The sequence below is a fragment of the Typopeltis vanoorti genome, chromosome 1, assembly GCF_054136105.1.
Source record: "Typopeltis vanoorti isolate ZY-2024b chromosome 1, IOZ_Tvanoo_1.0, whole genome shotgun sequence".
NCBI lineage: Eukaryota > Metazoa > Arthropoda > Arachnida > Uropygi > Thelyphonidae > Typopeltis > Typopeltis vanoorti.
The window spans coordinates 144,407,164-144,426,214 of NC_143549.1; the positions used below are offsets into that span (position 1 = coordinate 144,407,164).

A 19,051-nucleotide genomic window follows, 5' to 3' on the forward strand; every position below is an offset into this window, starting at 1 on the left:
CATTTGTGTACAAGTTATTCCTGAATTCTGGTTGGAGAATTTTATTGGCATTCGGTGTTTGAAATTATTTGGAAAATTTCACATCATTTCATTTTCTTTTCAAGATCACTTACAGGGTCAAAATGAGTAAAACATTTCGTAATTATATATACAAATAACTCCACTGTGGATGGATGGATAAGTTAATAAACTTGGGTATTTGGAATGTATTTATGAATATACGTACAGTTTTAGTTCGATTTTATTAGCAAAATTAAAACGATTCTAACTGATAGCAATAATTCCACACTAAGCAGATAGGATTTAATGAAATTTAGTATCGCAATTATAATTTGTCGAGTCGTTTCATTTGGACAATTTTAATGGCAAAAATAGGCCACACGAAATTATTTGAGTATAATACGTAGTTCAAATGTGTGCACCTTTTCATTTCCTTAGTGTTATGGATGGTCTTCGTTTGCATTTATAGATAGTCAGTATCTCGTTGTTGAATCTCTCTTCCTGCTTCTGGTGTGTTTCTAGATCTCTGTCACTTTCTTTATCGAAAGTTATATTCATTCTTGGATGAGCATGATGATTTCGCCTTATGTAGATTTGTCATATAATCGCTATCAGTTGCGTTTTCTGTTCTGCCTACTCACGTCGTTCCGAATGATGAAATAATGTGCATTCAACCTTAAGAAATTTTATGTAGACCGGGTTTATTTCAAATGCCTGCAGAAACCTTTCACATACTGACGGAGAAAATAAATACAAATGAGAATATATATATATGTAATAAATTTTTTAACTTGGGGATATTGTATATTAGGGTTACCAAGTAATTTTATAAGCTTGGTTATTTAACTCCTAATCCCAAGTATGCAAACAATTAAGTTTGCGCCTGAAACATAGTTCAAATCTAAAGATGGTATAACACCAGGGCAACTCATTGTAAAGATGGGTAAAGCTCTGATCACTATTCTTAGTATTTTCCCATAATGTAAAGCACATCTCACTAAAAGATGTATATTGCAATACATTATTGTAATGTATTGCAGTATAAAATACTGTAATTACCAAGTACATTATAAAATTACTTGGTAACCCTAATATACAATATCCCCAAGTTAAAAAATTTATTACATCTATATCTCCTCCAGAGATTCTTATTAAAAATAAAAACACCTTGCAGCAACTTCTATAGGTAAAGCTGATAAGGCTCTGTATTACTAAAACCCTTGGTATTGGTATTTAGGGTCTAGCTACTCACTGAGGAGACCTCAAAAAAAGGTTGAAACCGATCTGGGTAGTGACCCCATCTATAATGTATTGCAGTATATATCTTTTAATGAGATGTGCTTTACATTATGGGAAAATACTAACAATAGTGATCAGAGCTTTACTTACTTTTACAATGAGTTGCCCTAGTGTTGTACCATCTTTAGACTTGAACTATGTTTCAGGCGCAAACTTAATTGTTTGCATACTTGGGATTAGGAGTTAAATAACCAAGCTTATAAAATTACTTGGTAACCCTAATATATATATATATATATATATATATATATATATATATATATATATATATATATATATATATATATATATATATATATATATCTTATAAAAATCTTATTATAAAAAAAAAGAGTTGAATGACTTAAACCGAGAGTTAAGTAAAAAAGGTTTAATACTAAAACACGACTGGTTTCGGCTTATAACAGCCTTCATCAGATGACATTATAGAACAAAAGAAAAAAACACTAAACACTGAAGCTTAAAGAAACTATAAGCAACATAGAGGGTCTTCTCTTCTTCTTCTTCTTCTGCAGCTTCTCCCACTTAAGTGGGGTCACTGTTGATAATGAGTCTCCTCCACACCTTCCTGTCTTGGACTGTCACCACATCCAAGTTCTTCATCCTCAAGTCCTCTTCTACCAGCTCCCTCCATCTCTTCTTTGGCTGCCCACGCTTCCGCCTTCCTTGCACATCCATCTGCATGACCCTTCTTCCCACATATTCGTCCTCCCTCCTCATCACATGACCAAACCATTTCAACCTTGCCTCCTGTATTTTCGCTCCTAAGTTCGTAACTTTCACTGTTCCCCTGACATAGTCATTTCTCAGGCGATCCTTTCTGGTCACACCGCACATCCACCTAAGCATTCTCATCTCTGCTACTTCCATCCTGCTGATGTCATTTTTCCTCAGGGCCACAGTTTCTATAGCATATGTCATAGCTGGCCTCACTACTGTCCTATAGATTTTGCCTTTCAGATTGATCGGCACCCTCTTATCACATAACACTCCAGCCATCTCCCTCCAGTTCCTCCAACCCGCTTGTATCCTGCATCCCACTTCCTTCTCAGCTCCTCCATCTTCTTCCACTGTTGAACCTAAGTATCTAAAGTCTCTCACCTTCCTGATGACATTTCCTTCCAGCTCCAGATCTGTCTCCTGTCCGCCGCCCACTGTGCAACACATATACTCTGTCTTACTTCTGCTCAGTCTCATACCTCTCTCTTCTAGTACTTTTCTCCATCTTTCCAGTTTAGTTCCTGCTTCTTCTCTTGAATCTGCACACAGCAAGACGTCATCTGCATACAACATTGTCCAAGGCGCATCTTCTCTCACCTCCTCTGTTACCACCTCCATCACTTTATTAAACAGAAACGGACTTAATGACCCTTGATGCAAGCCAACTGTTACTTGAAAACTTTCTGTCTGTCTGGAACCTTCTTCTCCCTCAGACACCTCCAGACTTCTTGCTTTGGCACTCTATCGTATGCTTTCTCCAGATCAATAAATGCCAGATGTAGTTCCCTTTGTTTCTCTCGATACTTTTCCATCATCTGCCGTAACCCAAAGATAGCATCTGCTGTTGATCTACCAGGCATGAAGCCAAATTGTTCCTTTGCAATCTCCACCTCCTTCCACAATCTACCATCAAAAATCCTTTCTAGGATTTTCGTTGTGTGGGACATCAACTTTAATCCTCTGTAATTTTTACAGTCTTGTGCATCCCCTTTACCTTTGTAGATGGGGACAAGAGTACTCTCCCTCCATTCCTCAGGTATATTTTCCTGTTAGCAAACTTTCATGAACAGGTCCCACAGCAGATCAGCAGATCAATTCCCTATTCCCCCAGTGCATTCCATGCCTCCACTGGAATTCTGTCGGGGCACCGATTTTCCATTCCTCATTCCTCTTCATGGCCTCTGTCACTTCCACTCTACTGATGTTCTGCACCATCCCCTCAGAAGGCTGCCCATCTCCTCTGTGAGTCCTTGCATTTTCCTCATTCAAAACTCACTTAAAGTATATTTCCCATCTGTTTCTTATGCCCACATCCCTCAATAATACTCTTCCTTCAGCGTCTTTGATCTGCCTCACATGTAAGATGTCCTTTGCTGCTTTATTTCTACATTTCGCTAGTTGGTAAATTTTTCTCTGTCCTTCCTTTGCTTCTAATTGATCATACAGATCTTGATATGCCATGGCCTTCGACTGTGCCACAACTCTCTTGGCTTCTTGCTTTCTCTCTCTGTACACCTCTCTGTCCTCTTCCACTCATGATTCATCCCACTTCTGCTTTGTCTTCCTCTTAGCTGTCACTGCCACTTGTACATTATTATTCCACCACCAACCCTCCTTCTGCTCTCTAATCTTTCCAGATGTCTCACCAAGCACCTCGATTGCACAGCTCAGGATTACTTTTGAATTATGTTTCCACCAATTTTGTACACTTTCCAGTCTATCCGAAATCCTCTCTAACATCCTCTCCCTAAAACGATTCTTTACACTCTCCTCTTTTAAGCAAAACCACTTAATTGTCTTCATCCCATGGCATCCAGAGGTTCTTATCTTCGATCTTATTTTAAAGTCTGCGCACAGCAGTCGGTGTTGCTGTGCTACTTGATCTGTTGGAATTACTTTACAATTTGTCACAACCTTAAGATGTTTTCTTCTAGTCAAAATGTAGTCAATTTGTGAACTGTTGTTACCACTCCTATATGTCATCAAATGTTCTTCCCTCTTGTAGAAAAACGAGTTCACAATTGCCAGATCAAACGCTACTGCAAAGTCCACAACCCTCTCTCCTTCTTGGTTCATCATTCCCACTCCGTGGCCACCATGCATCCTTTCACAGACAATCTCTATTCTGTCTTCCTATGTGTCCGTTCAAGTCTCCTCCGACAATTACCATCTCATTTTCTTCCAATTCCCTCATTTCTTCATCTAACACGTTCCAGAACTCATCTTTCTCCTCTGCTGTACAACCAACTTGCGGGGCATATACACATAATACAACCACCCGCTCTTCTCCAAGACCCAATTTCATTCGCATGATCTTGTCGTTCCTTCTACCCACTTCCAGTACTTCACCCTTCATTCTGCCACACACCACAATTCCTACACCATTTCTTCCCTCGTTATTCGCTCCAGAGTAGAACAATTTATATCCATCTCCCAGTTCCTTTGCCTTTCCCCCCTTCCACCTTGTCTCCTGCACACATAAAATGTCCAACTTCCTCTTCCTCATCATGTCTTCCACCTCTCTTCCCCTTCCAGTCATGCTTCCAACATTCAGTGTTCCCACTCGCAACATCCTCTCCACCTGCTAGGCTCGCTTCTTTAACCGCACCCGCCCTTGATGCGGTAGCCCTCGTCCACTTCTCGCAGCTGTAGGGCGATGTGGCTGCGCGTCGCTTAAGGGGTACGCCCTAGCCCTTATATCATTTTCTCTTTGACTCATATCATAGTTTGAGCTGGCATTGAAGTTTTCCGACCGGATGCCCTTCCTGACATCAACCCTCGCATTTATCCGGGCTTGGGACCGGCAGCTATTGAGGCTAGCTTGCCTCCTTCGGTGGCTGCATAAGACGAAATGACTTAGCAAGATAAGAAAGACTCACCCCTAGCCCTCGAATACTCTAATGGCATCAGGGGGAAGGAGCAAGGAGAGGAGAAAGAAGCAAAGGAAGAAGAGGAGGGACCAGTCTACAGAATAATATAAAAGATATACTGTATATTACATGAAGTAAGGCATGGTCCAGCATCTGGTACCTGGGGTTTGCTATGCCCGTACTCACTAAAGTGAGCCCTTGAGGATGAACAACATAGAGAGTCTCTATACATAATTAGGATGAAAACGTTATAGTTGTATTTAGAGCTGTTCTTTCGTTTGTTGCATTGTATGTATATATATATATAAGTTATGAGGGAATATAAGATATATTTTCCTAATGAAAACCTTTGAAATCAGTAGAGCTCAAAAGGATTGTCGTGATTGGTTGACATCACCTTTATCACATTTTTATTAACCAAATCAATGCCGCCGAATACATAATTTTTACAGTATTTACGTATTTCGAAATGCACTAAAAATGCTGCATTTCGAAATGTGCTATAGGAAACTGTGGTTTATTGGCACAAACAAGTGTTTATTTTGGTTTAGTTTTAAAAATACGAATCCTATATTTAATTTGGTTAAATTTGTATTAAAAATTAAGATACTTCCAACAAGACAAAGAGAATAAACTTTCTCTCGTTTTTTTCCCCTCGAATTTTCATACTTGTAAACTACCACTTTTAAAATTAGCTTCCGAAGAAAGAAATTAATTAAATCTCCAATTGCAGGTGTTCCTTCTCTGGAAGATACGCCGTTAGATCCAGTACTTAGCATGGAAGGAGAAGAAGTATTTATAGAGTGCGTAGTCCGACATATGGATAACTATACGGTAAGATAATCTCCGCAGTTTATCCAAACAATTATTCAAATAGTTCCATATGAGTAATTATACTTGTGCAAACAGAATAATTTATTTAATTAAAAAATAAATAAATAATCCGATCTCCTTGGCATTCTTTGGCGAGAGAACTTGTGAATTTCAATGCATCTCGAAAACAGCCTTGTTTTATTTCTTACTTAGAAATAAAAAAATTTTCTTACTTAGAAATAAAAAAACTTAGATCCCACTTCACTTTTTCTTGCATTTCATAACATTCATATCTCTGGCTGGCAAAATCGGCTACATCACAGTTATACTGTAGCTTCTTTCATGAAACTTGACGTCTTTTTCCGCTCAAGATACTATTTATCATCCCTATAATTGTTGCTACTATATAAATCCTAAATCCACCCAAGTTAAAGATTATTTTCATATTTGGATGTGCATCTAAATCCTTCTTTAGAAACTGGTTAAGAAATGATCTTTTGTTCCTTACTAACTCAGTCTTATCGCTTTATCGTAGCCATTCTGTTTCTTCCTTATACCCTTATGATGGTGGCCGAAGTTGCAATATGGCCGTTTTGTAATAGAGATTTGCCGACGGAAATGCACAGGAAGCATATTAGCTTCATCAAGAAGCTTTTCATGGCCTTTGAATTCTACAACAATCTACGCGAGGCCAACAATTTCTCTACTGTGTGCTTTTCACAGTTGATGCCTTGTTCATTTGAAATGATATGTTCAATTATCACAATAATTACGTATAAGCCAAATTTTCCACCAACTTGAGACTAATAGTGTCATTTTTTATCAAATAAGCTTACGAGATCTTTGTACCGTGACTTCTTGGGAAAATTTGGTAGAATACATCTTCAACGATGTCCTGGATGGTTGCGCGAGGGAGAAACATGGTTCATGCACGAACAGAGCTCCATCAACATACACTCAGGCTTCACAACTGGAGCCTGAGGGTATCTTGATGAAAGACTTCCTGAAAGGTGGATCAGGAAATCCAGATGGGTTCCTGAAACAGTTACATGGCTCCTTGTTCACCTGACTTTAAATTTTGTGGATTTTGATTTGTTGCTGTTAAACCCATTCTTGTACTTCACACAGTGAGGGATATTGATGACTTGCAGGGAAGTGTTGGCTTGCATGCATTGAACATTTTGCATGCTTAATGGAATTCTGACCAATATTTACTGATAGTAACATCAGGCGTTCACGAATTGCTCATGAAGTATACATTTAGCGAAGTAAACTAGTCAGTGATTAGAATAATCTTGTCTTTGAATGTTTATTATTATATTTTTTATCTTATAAGCGTAAATTAACTATAATTAGGAGAAAGACACCGTTCTTCCTTAAAATGAAATAAGTTATGTGTCGAATGATTTGGTTCTTTTTGTGAGACTTTCGAAGAACAGAAGAAGAAATGAATTCTCTACTTGAAGTAAAGAATGAGCATTGCAGAATGAATAAATAGAATATAGATTAGTTTGGAATTAAGCTTCAGTAGGTCGTCTTCCAGTTTCCACACTGTTCTAAATTTTAGAGTGGGGGGATGACAGAATTATATGCGCTAGTTCGAACTAGCAATACTTGTGACATGTCCACTTTAAAATGCTTTAAAATGGAAATCCATCCCGATTCCACATATCTGAACAGTATCTGCTGTCTTTTCATCTAGAATGCCTTTAAACTCTTCAATATTAGACCTTTATGATGATATGATTGCAGCGAAATGCATTGTTTTCCATTTTCCATTAGAAATAGAAGAATAACAATAACAACAAACACAATCGAAGTGTGATTTTTAATAAAATAAAATAATAAGAACCTGATTGGCTCCATGTTAGAGCTAGGAAACGACGTCTACTTTCTCCTTACTTGTTTAGTATCTATACTGAGGACATTGTGCGGGTAGCATTGGATGAGTCAAGACAGGAATTAGGATAGGAGGTAGATTGATCAGTAATCTGAGGTATGCTGATGATACAATACTCCTCGTAATGACAAGGAAGAACTAGGACATATTCTTGACAAAGTTAACAGAGTACTTCAGCTCAATACTAGAAAGACAAAGATTATGGTTCTCAAAGGAAATACAGACAGGGAAGCTCCTGAGAAACAAGTATACTTTAATGGAAAAAGAATTGAGGCAAGTTCGAGTACCTGGGATCCATTAGCAATATGAAGAATTGCTGTTCAGAAGACGTCAGAAGAAGATTAGAGATGAGGCCAGTCAGAGACTAGCTATAGACCAGTCAGAGATAGATCCATCCTTCCTAAAATCCGGAAGGATGGATCTATCTCCACGAGAACAAAGCTGAGGATTTTGGATGCAGCTGTTTTTCAAACAGGGACTTATGGGTGGGAGACTCGGAACCTAAAGAAGTCAGATAATAAAAAGGATAGCTGCTTTTGAGATAGGTGTTTACAGAAAGCTGTTAAGGATATCATATACTGAAAAACGGACAAATGGATGGGTGCTAGAAAGGGTCAGTAGAACTTTAAGGCTCCCTAAGGATATTGACAGAAGATAGTTAAGATACTTTGGACACGTTGAAAGGATGGAAGGAGGACTTCTTAAAACAGTAATAGAAGAAAGAGGAAGGGGCAGACTGTCAATGAGATGGATGGATGGTGTATCTGAAGTGACTGATCTTCAGAGAGTTGAAGCCTTCAGAAAAGCATATAATAGGACGACGTGGCGAGGATTGGTGTGGCACATCACCGAGCATCTGAGTGACCATACGGCATCTCTTGATGTCAAATGAAATGGGCGGATTACAACGTGTAATTCGGTTTTTTGCTGTTGTTGCAGATCCTAATTTTTTGTACATCCATTAAGTGTTTTTTTTCTTTTCTACATAAGCTATAAAACTATTTCGATTATTGCCAACTGATTTTCAGTGGAATTGAAACACAAGTAATGCTTTCCTAGAATTTAACCCAAACTGCACTTCTCTAATCATAATCAGTACGAAATCGGATTTCCTTACTGGGAGTGATTTTATCCTTCTGTGTGTTATTCTTTCTTCTGAAGATATCGTTTCTATCTATATCATAGAAAAAAATAGAAAATTAAGGTACGATGTACAAGTGGTGACGTAGATGACTCTGAGCAGACGTGGAGCAAGACAACGTGTAATCAAGCGCCAATCCCTCCTCCGCACGCACGCACGCACGCACGCACACACACACACACACACACACACACACACACACACACACACACACACACACACACACACACACACACACACACACACACACACACACACACACACACACGGAGTTTGTGTGCGGTAGTAAAAAAAGGAAGGGCTTATCCCCATCGTTTTAAAATAATTTAGTCTTCTTGAGTGTATGTACACGCACACACAAAGTAAATATGAATATTAATACAAAATTGGAAATGTAAATGTTAATCAGTACTTGAAAGCTACATGTAATATATGCATTGTATGCAATGGAGCATGTAGGAATAAATTACCTCCTGGTAGGGTTGCTATTGGGAGGGGAAAATGCACACACACACACGCACACACACACACACACACACACACACACACACACACACACACACACACACACACACACACACACACACACACACACACACACACACACGCACGCACGCACGCGCGCGCGCGCGCGAGCCTGCTACTAATCCAACGTATTTTACATCACGGTTATTTCTTGCTTTTTTAAAGCTAATAAATTTTTTGTCAACGATCTTTGCTCAATGACTGCATTCACTTAGCTTTCCACAACGTTCAGTTTTTTGCTGAAATCATTAGTTTAGCTCTCGTACAGTTGTTATAATTTACCGTATACAACTTCTTCTAAATCTAGTATAATATAAAATCGCCATCTTTTCGATGTTTAACTACAAACGCGAACTATTTTTTTTCGCTTCATTCACTTAATCTGTTTCTTTGATAGATATTTCATAAATATTTTCTAAAAATTTACAATGTTCGGAATTTACATCCGATATTATGAGGTTCTTCCTACTTTATAACTTTTAGTCATCAATAAAATTTACAGACAAAAAACACTGCTAATGGTGGTGGTGATGGACGGTAGATGGTGTTGATGGTAGTTGTGTTTAGTTTATTACAAGTAGTATTAAGGAGAATTAAATAGCAGGGGAGAACAGTTCAAGTTAACCCACAGAAGAGCTCAGCCATACTGTTTACAAGAAAGAAAATCCATAGCATGGAGACATTTATCTATTGGGAGTGAAGATTCCATGGTAGACTGAAGTCAAATATCTCGGAGTGATTCTTAATAGAAACTCCTATTCAAATAAGACATATAAGACACATTACCTCGAAGACATCCAAAGTCTTAGCACAGCTCTACCCTATGATCAACAAAGTAAACTGGATACACAAACAAAATTAACAATTTACAAGATGGTAATACGAGCGGTCATCACTTACGCATCCCCCGCATGGAGCGACACCGCGAATACAAATATTTAAAAACTTCAAAGATTACAGAATAAGTGCCTGAGGATGATTCTAGATGCCCCTTGGTTTATTAGAAACTCCCAGATTCTTAGAGAAGTCAACATCCCTTATATCTCTTTCCTTTTCCTAGATCTAGCTGGGAAGTTCTTTACCAAGACAGCAACCACCCAAATTCGTTGATCAAGAAAGCTTCGGAATATAATGAAGCGGAAAGCTACAAATATAAAAGGCCTAAGTCTATCTTAAACTTGTTTAGTTAATTTCACTGCCCTCAATGGGCGAGCATATAGCTCAATAAACACTCCACGTCTGTAATCAAAGTTCCTTCATTACAGACAAAGGGGAATATGAAAAGCAATTTTGCTTCACCCATCTAGCCAGAAATGTTATTCGTTCGGGAGAACAGTTCGATATGTGTTTAGCGGAGTAGACAGAGTACACCTTCAGGAGTACTTGGACTCCTGGCGGTGTCATGTAGAAATAATAATACTAAACAAGCAGTGGTCCCTAACCATTGTCTGTGATTCCTACTGTAAAAAAGCTACTTCCCCCATTCCCTTTAATTTTATTATACTACTAAATGATATTCTCTTCATCAGTTTTGTCATGGTTCAAAATAATCTCTTTGATTCTCACAAGTGAAAACAACAACAACAAAAAACATACGGTTGATGTTGTTTGTGTTAGTGGCAGAATAAAAATAGTGGAATTAATACAAGTTTTGAAATCGAAAAAAAAAATTCATGTAGTTAAAAGCACAAACTTTTTTTTTTTTTTTAGATAAAAATAACATTGTCTAGAGTTCATCGATACACTCTAGGAGTTGTATTATACTGTATATTACAAGTAGCATTCTAGTAACCGAAAATGTGTTATTTGGAATCATCATGGAATGTTATGGCACGTGCGTAATACTCGTTTACAAAGAAGACAGATAGAAAGCTCACATATCTTTTCGCTTTCAGGACTGGAGTCAAGGAACTACACTGAACACTGAAGTACTCGAAATTGATTGCTCCGCTAAGTCACGTGTCTAATGTTATGGTCAATTTTTTCCAAGAACTTACTGTCGTTAAGTGGAGTTTTCAGCTTTACTCAAAAGGGCGGAGCTTATCTATCCAATCTCACTGGCTTGTAGGTGGAAAGTATAGAGATGCATCTTGGGCGAGACTAGCTGTGTGTTACACGAACTGCAGACTTTTTTTTCATTCTGAAGATCTGATTTGATAACGCCCTTTCAAATGACGTACCTTAAAAGGTTATCTGACAGCTGGCTCAGTACAAAGCAACATTCTTAGTTCTTGTATGAAGCGCGACTTGCAAATACTGAAGGAGAATGAAGTTAAGCAGTTCTCTCCCCCACCCCCCAATCCTTGCACGTGCCTCGACCAGATTATCTGGCTTTTGTCATGCGTGAAGTTTTATTGTTGCTGTTCAGAAGATTAGCCAAACTTCGTGTAGAAAAGGTGCGATGCAGACTAAGATAATGCCAGTACTTCGTAGCTGAATTGCTTCCTTTCATCGAAATATTTAAGATGATACTCCGCATGTGGAATCCTGTTGAGGTTTTAGAGAAAGTAAAATCGTCGGGGGGGAGGGGGGACGGAGATACAGCATCATGTTGAGCATAGAATTTTTATTTTTAATTCTTTCCAGGTAGAAATTATTTCACCTTGGAATACCGATGTTCTGAATCACTAATGTTAGAGCTCGTTCATATCAACAATTAACTAAAACATTTTCTACTTGTATTTAATAAATAACAACGAACAGTAAATTTTGTAGTGCTTTTTGTCGCTGTCGTCGCCCAAAGAGTATGGGCGACAGCGACAGTCTTTGGAAATCAAGTGTAAGCCCGTCTTCTCCTTTCATCATCGATAGGGGAAAGTGCAGCCTTACGTACGCGAAGAACACTGTAAGAATAAAAAGTTACATATTCTAATCATAACTAGCCATTTATTTGTATGCACTTGTTTCTGTTCTGCTTACTGTCCGACCACAGATCCGAGGCCCTCAGCTGGCAGATTGCCAAGAAGAGTCAATTCAAAGTCAAAGCAATAAGGTGATGTACGAATTCGTTATTAATGCGCGAAATCACTTACATAATCGTAAAATTTTCCAACTGTTATATAAGCAAAATAGTTACCACTTTAAAAACTTCAATTTTCATAAAAGAGAAGTTAATTTTCCGACTTGTAATAATAAACAACTCATCCCAATATGGATCGATTACCCTATTATCGGAATGGATTCTCCTTCTGACATGCGCCGAAGTGTCTCGCATCTGTAGGGATACAGTAAGTTTGCAGTTGCTCTACTAAATACCAGGAAAAAAAAAAAGTATACACGTTTGAATTCTAGGAATTCATTCCAAATATTTGATGACATAGTAACAACTAGAGAGTAATTTAGATTTTGTTAATATATTCAAAACGTTTTAAAATGAAAACTTGGAAGAAGAGTCGAAAAACGAATATATCTTCTTGGAAGTTTGGGATATAATCCTATGTAGTATTTTATCGATGTCAGTGGCTGATCTCAGGTTAAGGATGTTGGGCTCTGGGCCTCACATACACTCAACTCTCACTTATGGCTCCAAGAAGTTGGTAGTTCACACCAGCAGCCACACCCTGGTAAACCGCCTTGGCTGGCGGACTAAACTAAGTGAGGGTATCAGCAATATAGAATGCTGTAAATAGGGAATGTCATCCTTTATGTGCATGAAGTCTGGAATGGCCAAGATGGCAGAAGAATCAACACTGACTGATCAAGGGCATGACGGCAAGATGTGTGGCACATCGAGGGCACACTCCTAACATCTAAGGGACTTGTGGCCAGCCGTCATGGAAGAGATCGGAGCCTCACCACGTATTTATCCATTGTCAACCATGAAACACACCATGTCACAATACGAGATGTGGTTGAGACCCCTGCAACCATCAGCTCTTATAGCTACAGGAAAGAACAGCTTGAAACTGGGAATTGTAAGACAAGAACTACTAAGGTAGTGTATGAAGGTAATATCCCAAACCCTCCAGGGAGGATATTCTCAGATGTCCCTTGTCTGAAAACCAGGAGCAGTCTCTTGAAAATAGTAACATGGAACATCAGAACACTCTACGAGGCAGCAAATTAGATAACCTACTCCAGGATTAGAAGTGATGAAGGCCGATATTGCAGGTATCAGTGAAGTGAGGTGGACAGATACAGGCATAAGAAGAAGAAAAAATCACACAATAATCTACTCTGGCAGTGACGTACACCTTAATGGACTAGCGCTTGTCCTAAGTAATAGAATTGCAAAATCTCTAAAGGGATATTGGCCCATAAATAACAGAATCATAACAGCCAAAATTACTGCACAACCATTCAACCTGTATATTATCCAAGCGTATGCGCCAACCCAAGATCACGCAGATGAAGAGTTGGAACAATTTTATGAAGACACCCAAACTGCAATCTCCAGTGCTAAGTCAGATGATGTTATTATAATGATGGGCGACCTAAATGCAAAAGTGGGCTCAGAAAAAATCTCATTTTGGATGGGAAACCAAGGGCTTGGAATCAGAAATGAAAGAGGTGAAAGATTAATTCAATTCTGTGAAACCAATGACTTAATAATTGCCAACACACTGTTTAAACATCCTCCCAGAAGACTATATACCTGGAAAAGTCCTGGGAACATCTATAGAAACCAAATTGACTATATAATAATAAGCAAAAGATTCCAAAATGCAATAACACAAACAAAAACATATCCTGGAGCAGACATAGGATCGGACCACAACCCAGTGATTGCAAAAATCAAAATAAAACTTAAGATACCAAGCCAACCATTCATAAGAGAAACTTATAATTCAGACTCACTTAACAACCAAGAAGTTAAAGACTGCTTTATAAAAGAATTCACAAAATCCCTTAACAAGGCTGACACCACACAACTCACACAGAAAATAGAACACCAGTTGATGAAATTAGCATGAACTGGCAAACATTCAAGAATAGCATCAATGAAGCAGCCAAAAATACACTCCCACAATTAAAAAGGAAAAGGAATAAACCTTGGATGAATGAAAAAATACTGACATTGATGGAACAAAGAAAAAAGTTAAAGAACAAACCTGAATATAAAAGCATGAATAAAGAAATAAAAAAAGAATGCAGGAAAGCCAAAGAGGAATGGATTAAATATAAATGTATAAATATAGAAAACCTTGATAGAAAATACAGAAGCAGAGAAATCATGAAAAGATCAGAGAAATGATAAGCAGGACAAATACAGCAAACCATGCAAGTGTCATTAGAGCTCAAGAGACCATATTCTAATGGATAAAAAAGAAATCATGGAAAGATGGATTGAGTACACAAGGAAATTATATGATATTCCTGAACATCCATTTTACTCTGTGAAGTTGAAAATGCTGCCAGAAAACTAAAACCACATAAAGCTGCAGGAATAGATAACATCTTGGCAGAATGGTTGAGGGCTCTCAATGGTGGAGGACTGAAATTTCTAACAAAATTATGCAATAAAATATACAAGACTGGATTTCTATCCAAAGATATTAATCACTCAATTTTCGTTCCAATTCCCCCCCAAAAATACAAAAGCCACAAGATGTGAAGAGTTCAGGACAATCAGCCTCATCAGTCAAGTATCAAAAGTCCTCCTATACGTTATTCTTGAAAGAAATAAAAGAAAAAATAAACATAGAAATAAATGATACACAAAGTGGCTTCAAGGAAAATGTAGGTACAAGAGAAGGTATTTTCAACGGCAGAACCATCATAGAAAGATATCTAGAAAAACAAAAAGATGTGTATCTCTGCTTCATAGATTACAAAAAGGCATTCGACAATGTCCAAAATGAACAGTTAATTGAAATCCTTTCAAAAATAGGCATGGATGGAAAAGATATTAGGCTATTAACTAATCTTTACTGGGAACAGATTGCATCTCTGAGAATAATTAGAGAGACCTCAGAAGAATTCCCAGTTCAGAAAGGTGTGGGACAAGGCTGTGTCTTTTCTCCGATTCTCTTTAACCTGTACATAGAAGAAATATTTAATAAAATTAGTAACTACAAAGGAAACACCGTGGGGGGCAGAAATATTAATAACCTAAGATATGCAGATGACACGGTTCTTCTAGCTGAAAACAAATATGACCTCAAAACTCTTATAGATGAAACCCTCAAGTATAGCAAATAGTATGGCCTCAGTTTCAACTTTAAAAAGACAAAAATCATGATAATTTCAAGAGAAAATAAAATACCAAAAATATGCATCAATATAAAAGGAAATAAATTAGAACAGGTGCAAAAATACATATACCTTGGACACTTGATCACAGAGAATGGCAGGACAGAAGATGAAATTAGAAAAAGGATTGAAATTGCAAGGTCAACTTTCAATAGTATGAAAAATCTACTAAATCTAGAGAATTAAATCTGAAAACAAGACTAAGAATCTCCAAATGCTACATATGGTCTACATTATTATATGGAGTAGAGACATGGACACTCTCCAATCTGAGTGTGGAAAAACTGAAGGCCTTTGAAATGTGGATGCTGCAAAGAATTATGAGAATATCATGGAAAGAGAAAAAAGACAAATGAAGAGGTACTAGAGATGGCAGGTATAAACAGGAGCCTGATGAAAGAAATTAAAAAGAGAAAAGTCAGATATTTTGGACATATTCTGAGACATAACTGGCTACAAAGGACACTTCTCGAAGGAACTGTTGAGGGAAAGGGAAAGAGAGGAAGACAAAGACTGGAGTGGATGAAAAATATAGAAGACTGGACCTTTCTCTCATATGAGGAATGCAGCAGAGAGGCACAGAATAAGATATGGTGGAGACACATGGTAGTCAATCTCCTGGAGGGAGAAGACACCTGACAGGACAGGAGGAGTATTTTACAGTATTTTCTGCTTATCGGACTGGCAATTGTCTACATTCAACCTTATAAAAAAGTCATTGAACTAATTAAATATTTAATTAAATTAAATATTTAATTTAATTATAAAATATTCAAGTACATTTTTTTTAAATATTTAGTCTTTATAATGAGTTTTTAATTTTTAATTAGTTTTATTTAAATATTTAATTAGGAGCCTGTGTAGCTCAGTAGAAGTGGCATTTGCACTCTACGGCACTTGACTGCATGAAGAAAGACTCGGGGTCAAATCTAGTCGCCAACCAGAGGAACATTTTATTATCATTATTACGGGCGACTCCAAGGAGTCCTTAGACTCATCGAGAGAGGCCCTAAACATCATGTCCATCACAACTATTCGACATTCACACAGTATCTATCATATTTTGTCTTGAACTCATTCACTGTCATAGCACCCACAACAGACTCTGGAAGCTTATTCCACTCATTCACCACTCTCCAAGTAAAAAACCTAGCTCTAACACCCTTGCTAACCACATTCTTGCCCAATTTTCATGGATGGCCCCTAGTCCTCCCACCACCAGTCCTGTTCTCAAAAATATTCTCTGAATTAATCTTATAGAAACCTTTCAGTAATTTGAATGTCTCAATCATATCTCCCCTTTTCCACCTATCAACCAATTTCTGCAACCCACAAATCTTCAACCTGTTTTCATAAGGTTTATTCCATAGACCTGCTATCATCTTGGTCATAGGGTTTATTCCATAGACCTGCTATCATCTTGGTCACTCGCCTCTAGATCCTCTCAACCTCCTCCCCATCAAGAAGAAACCTAGGTGACCAGATCTGGGCACAGTAATCAAGATGGGGTCTTATCAAGGCTCGATACAGAGGAACAATAACTTGCTTATCTCTGCTCGTCAAAGTATTCTTCAGCATCCAAGTGATTTGATGAGCTGATTGACAAGCACTTTTATGATGTGCCCCCTAAACTTCAACTCCCTATCCACCAACACTCCCAAGTCCCTGGCCTCATCAATCTCCTGGAGTACAGTTCCACCAATGTGATATGCTGCTGCTAATCTTTTCACCCCAAAATGCATAACTTTACATTTTGCCACATTAAATTGACATCCAGAGGCCGAGTTAGTCGATCTCTGGTATGGGCAAGCAGGTTTTTCGTCCTGTAAACTCAAGAAAATCGGTCGTCGAACCCACACTATTTTCAGACATTAAAAATATTGTGCAAGGATTTGCGACCATGGGATGGCAACACTTGTTAGCTGTGTTCTTTACTGCATACTGATTAATTAGTGATAGCCTTCGGCCAGCTATCTCTGATTGGCTACCAGTGAAGATTGAATTGCCCACTCAGTCTCCAAAAGTTATAGAGCTAAAACAGCCTCGCCTACTCCCTATATGGGAACAGAAAGGCATTAGCTGATTTTTTTAAATTTAATTAGTCTATGAACTAATTAAATACTGATCACAATAGAGTTTCTATACCTCGATTCAGAGCAGATCTCTTAGTCCATATCATTCACCTATGAACTGTTTTCATAGGTGAGTTCATTATTATAATTTTCGTATTTTGATGTCTTTATTCATTCAGTTAAACCTTAACATGAGCTTTAATCAGCACCCAAGCCTAAATACAGTCATTGTTATTAGAAAATGCCTTGGCACCTTTCCAATTTATTATTATTATTATTATGGACAACTCCAAGGAGTCCTTAAACTCATCGAGGGAAGCCCTAAACATCATGTCAAGAGCTATACACCACTTGCACAGTATCTGTCATACTTTGCTTTGAACTTGTTCAGTCATGTAACCCACAGCAGACTCTGGCAACCTATTCCACTCATTCACTGCTCTCCAAGCAAAAAAAACTGGTTCTAACACCCTTGCTAACTACATTCTTATTCAGTTTCATGGATGGCCCCTAGTTCTCCCGCCACCACCACCACACCTGTTCTGAAAAATTTCCTCTGAATTCATCTTGTACAAACCCCCCAGTAATTTGTAAGTCTCAATCATATCACACCTTTTCAGCATATCAACCAGTTTCTGTAACCCACAAATCTTCAACCTGTTCCGGTAAGGTTCATTCCATAGACCTGCTACCATCTTGGTCACTTGCCTCTGTCTGGATCCTCTCCACATCCTCCTTATCACCAAGAAACCTTGGTGCCCAGATCTGGGTGAGCAGTCAAGATGGGGTCTTATCAAGGCTCGATAAAGAGGAACAATTACTTGCTTGTCTCTGTTTGATATCTTCTTCTTATTCTTCAGTAAGCAAATGATCTGATGAGCTGCTTTAGCCACTTTTGCTATGTGCCCCCCTAAACTTTCAACTCCCTATCCACTAACACTCCCAAGTCTCTGGTTACGTCAATTCCTGGAGTGCAGTTCCACTAATGTGGTATATAGCTGGTAATCTTTTCACTCCAGAATACATAAGCTTACACTTTGCCACATTAAACTGACATCCGTTTCTCTTTGCTCAGTCTACTAATCTGTCCAAATCATCCTGCAAAATTTGGAATCATCTGTATTAACTATTGCTCTACCCCAACTTTGCATCATTTTCAAACAACTGAACAGTTTCTCTCAGATCCTTTCCTATATTATTAATGAACAAATTAAACAATAGCACTCCAAGAACAGAACCCTGCAGCACACCACTAGTCACAGGCCTTCTTTTGAACTCTACTCCTGAATAAACTACTCTCTGATATCTCTCCATCAACAACCCTCCTATCCATCTCATCAACTCTATATCCATCCCCATGTGCTGCAGTTTACTGATTAGAATTCCATGTGGTATTATGTCAGAGGCTTTTGCAAAGTCCAGCAATATCACTGTAAACCTGTTGGAAGTTTATTTTCCACTTGGTTAGACTATAATAAATTTAGTTTAATCCTTTATCCAAGTGTACGCAAACAAAGTT

The 19,051-nt window shown here is 38.1% G+C and overlaps 1 protein-coding gene across 3 annotated transcripts in view; it reads left to right on the forward strand.

Moving 5' to 3' along the window:
- LOC150110505 (Ig-like and fibronectin type-III domain-containing protein 1) overlaps positions 1–19,051 on the forward strand; it is a 325,466-nt gene that overhangs the window by 47,364 nt on the left and 259,051 nt on the right. For all 3 annotated transcript variants that reach the window (XM_090394289.1, XM_090394271.1, XM_090394280.1), the window contains exon 3: positions 5,623–5,723. In XM_090394289.1, the coding sequence (XP_090250415.1) occupies positions 5,623–5,723 (101 nt within the window). The remainder of the gene's footprint in view (positions 1–5,622; positions 5,724–19,051) is intronic.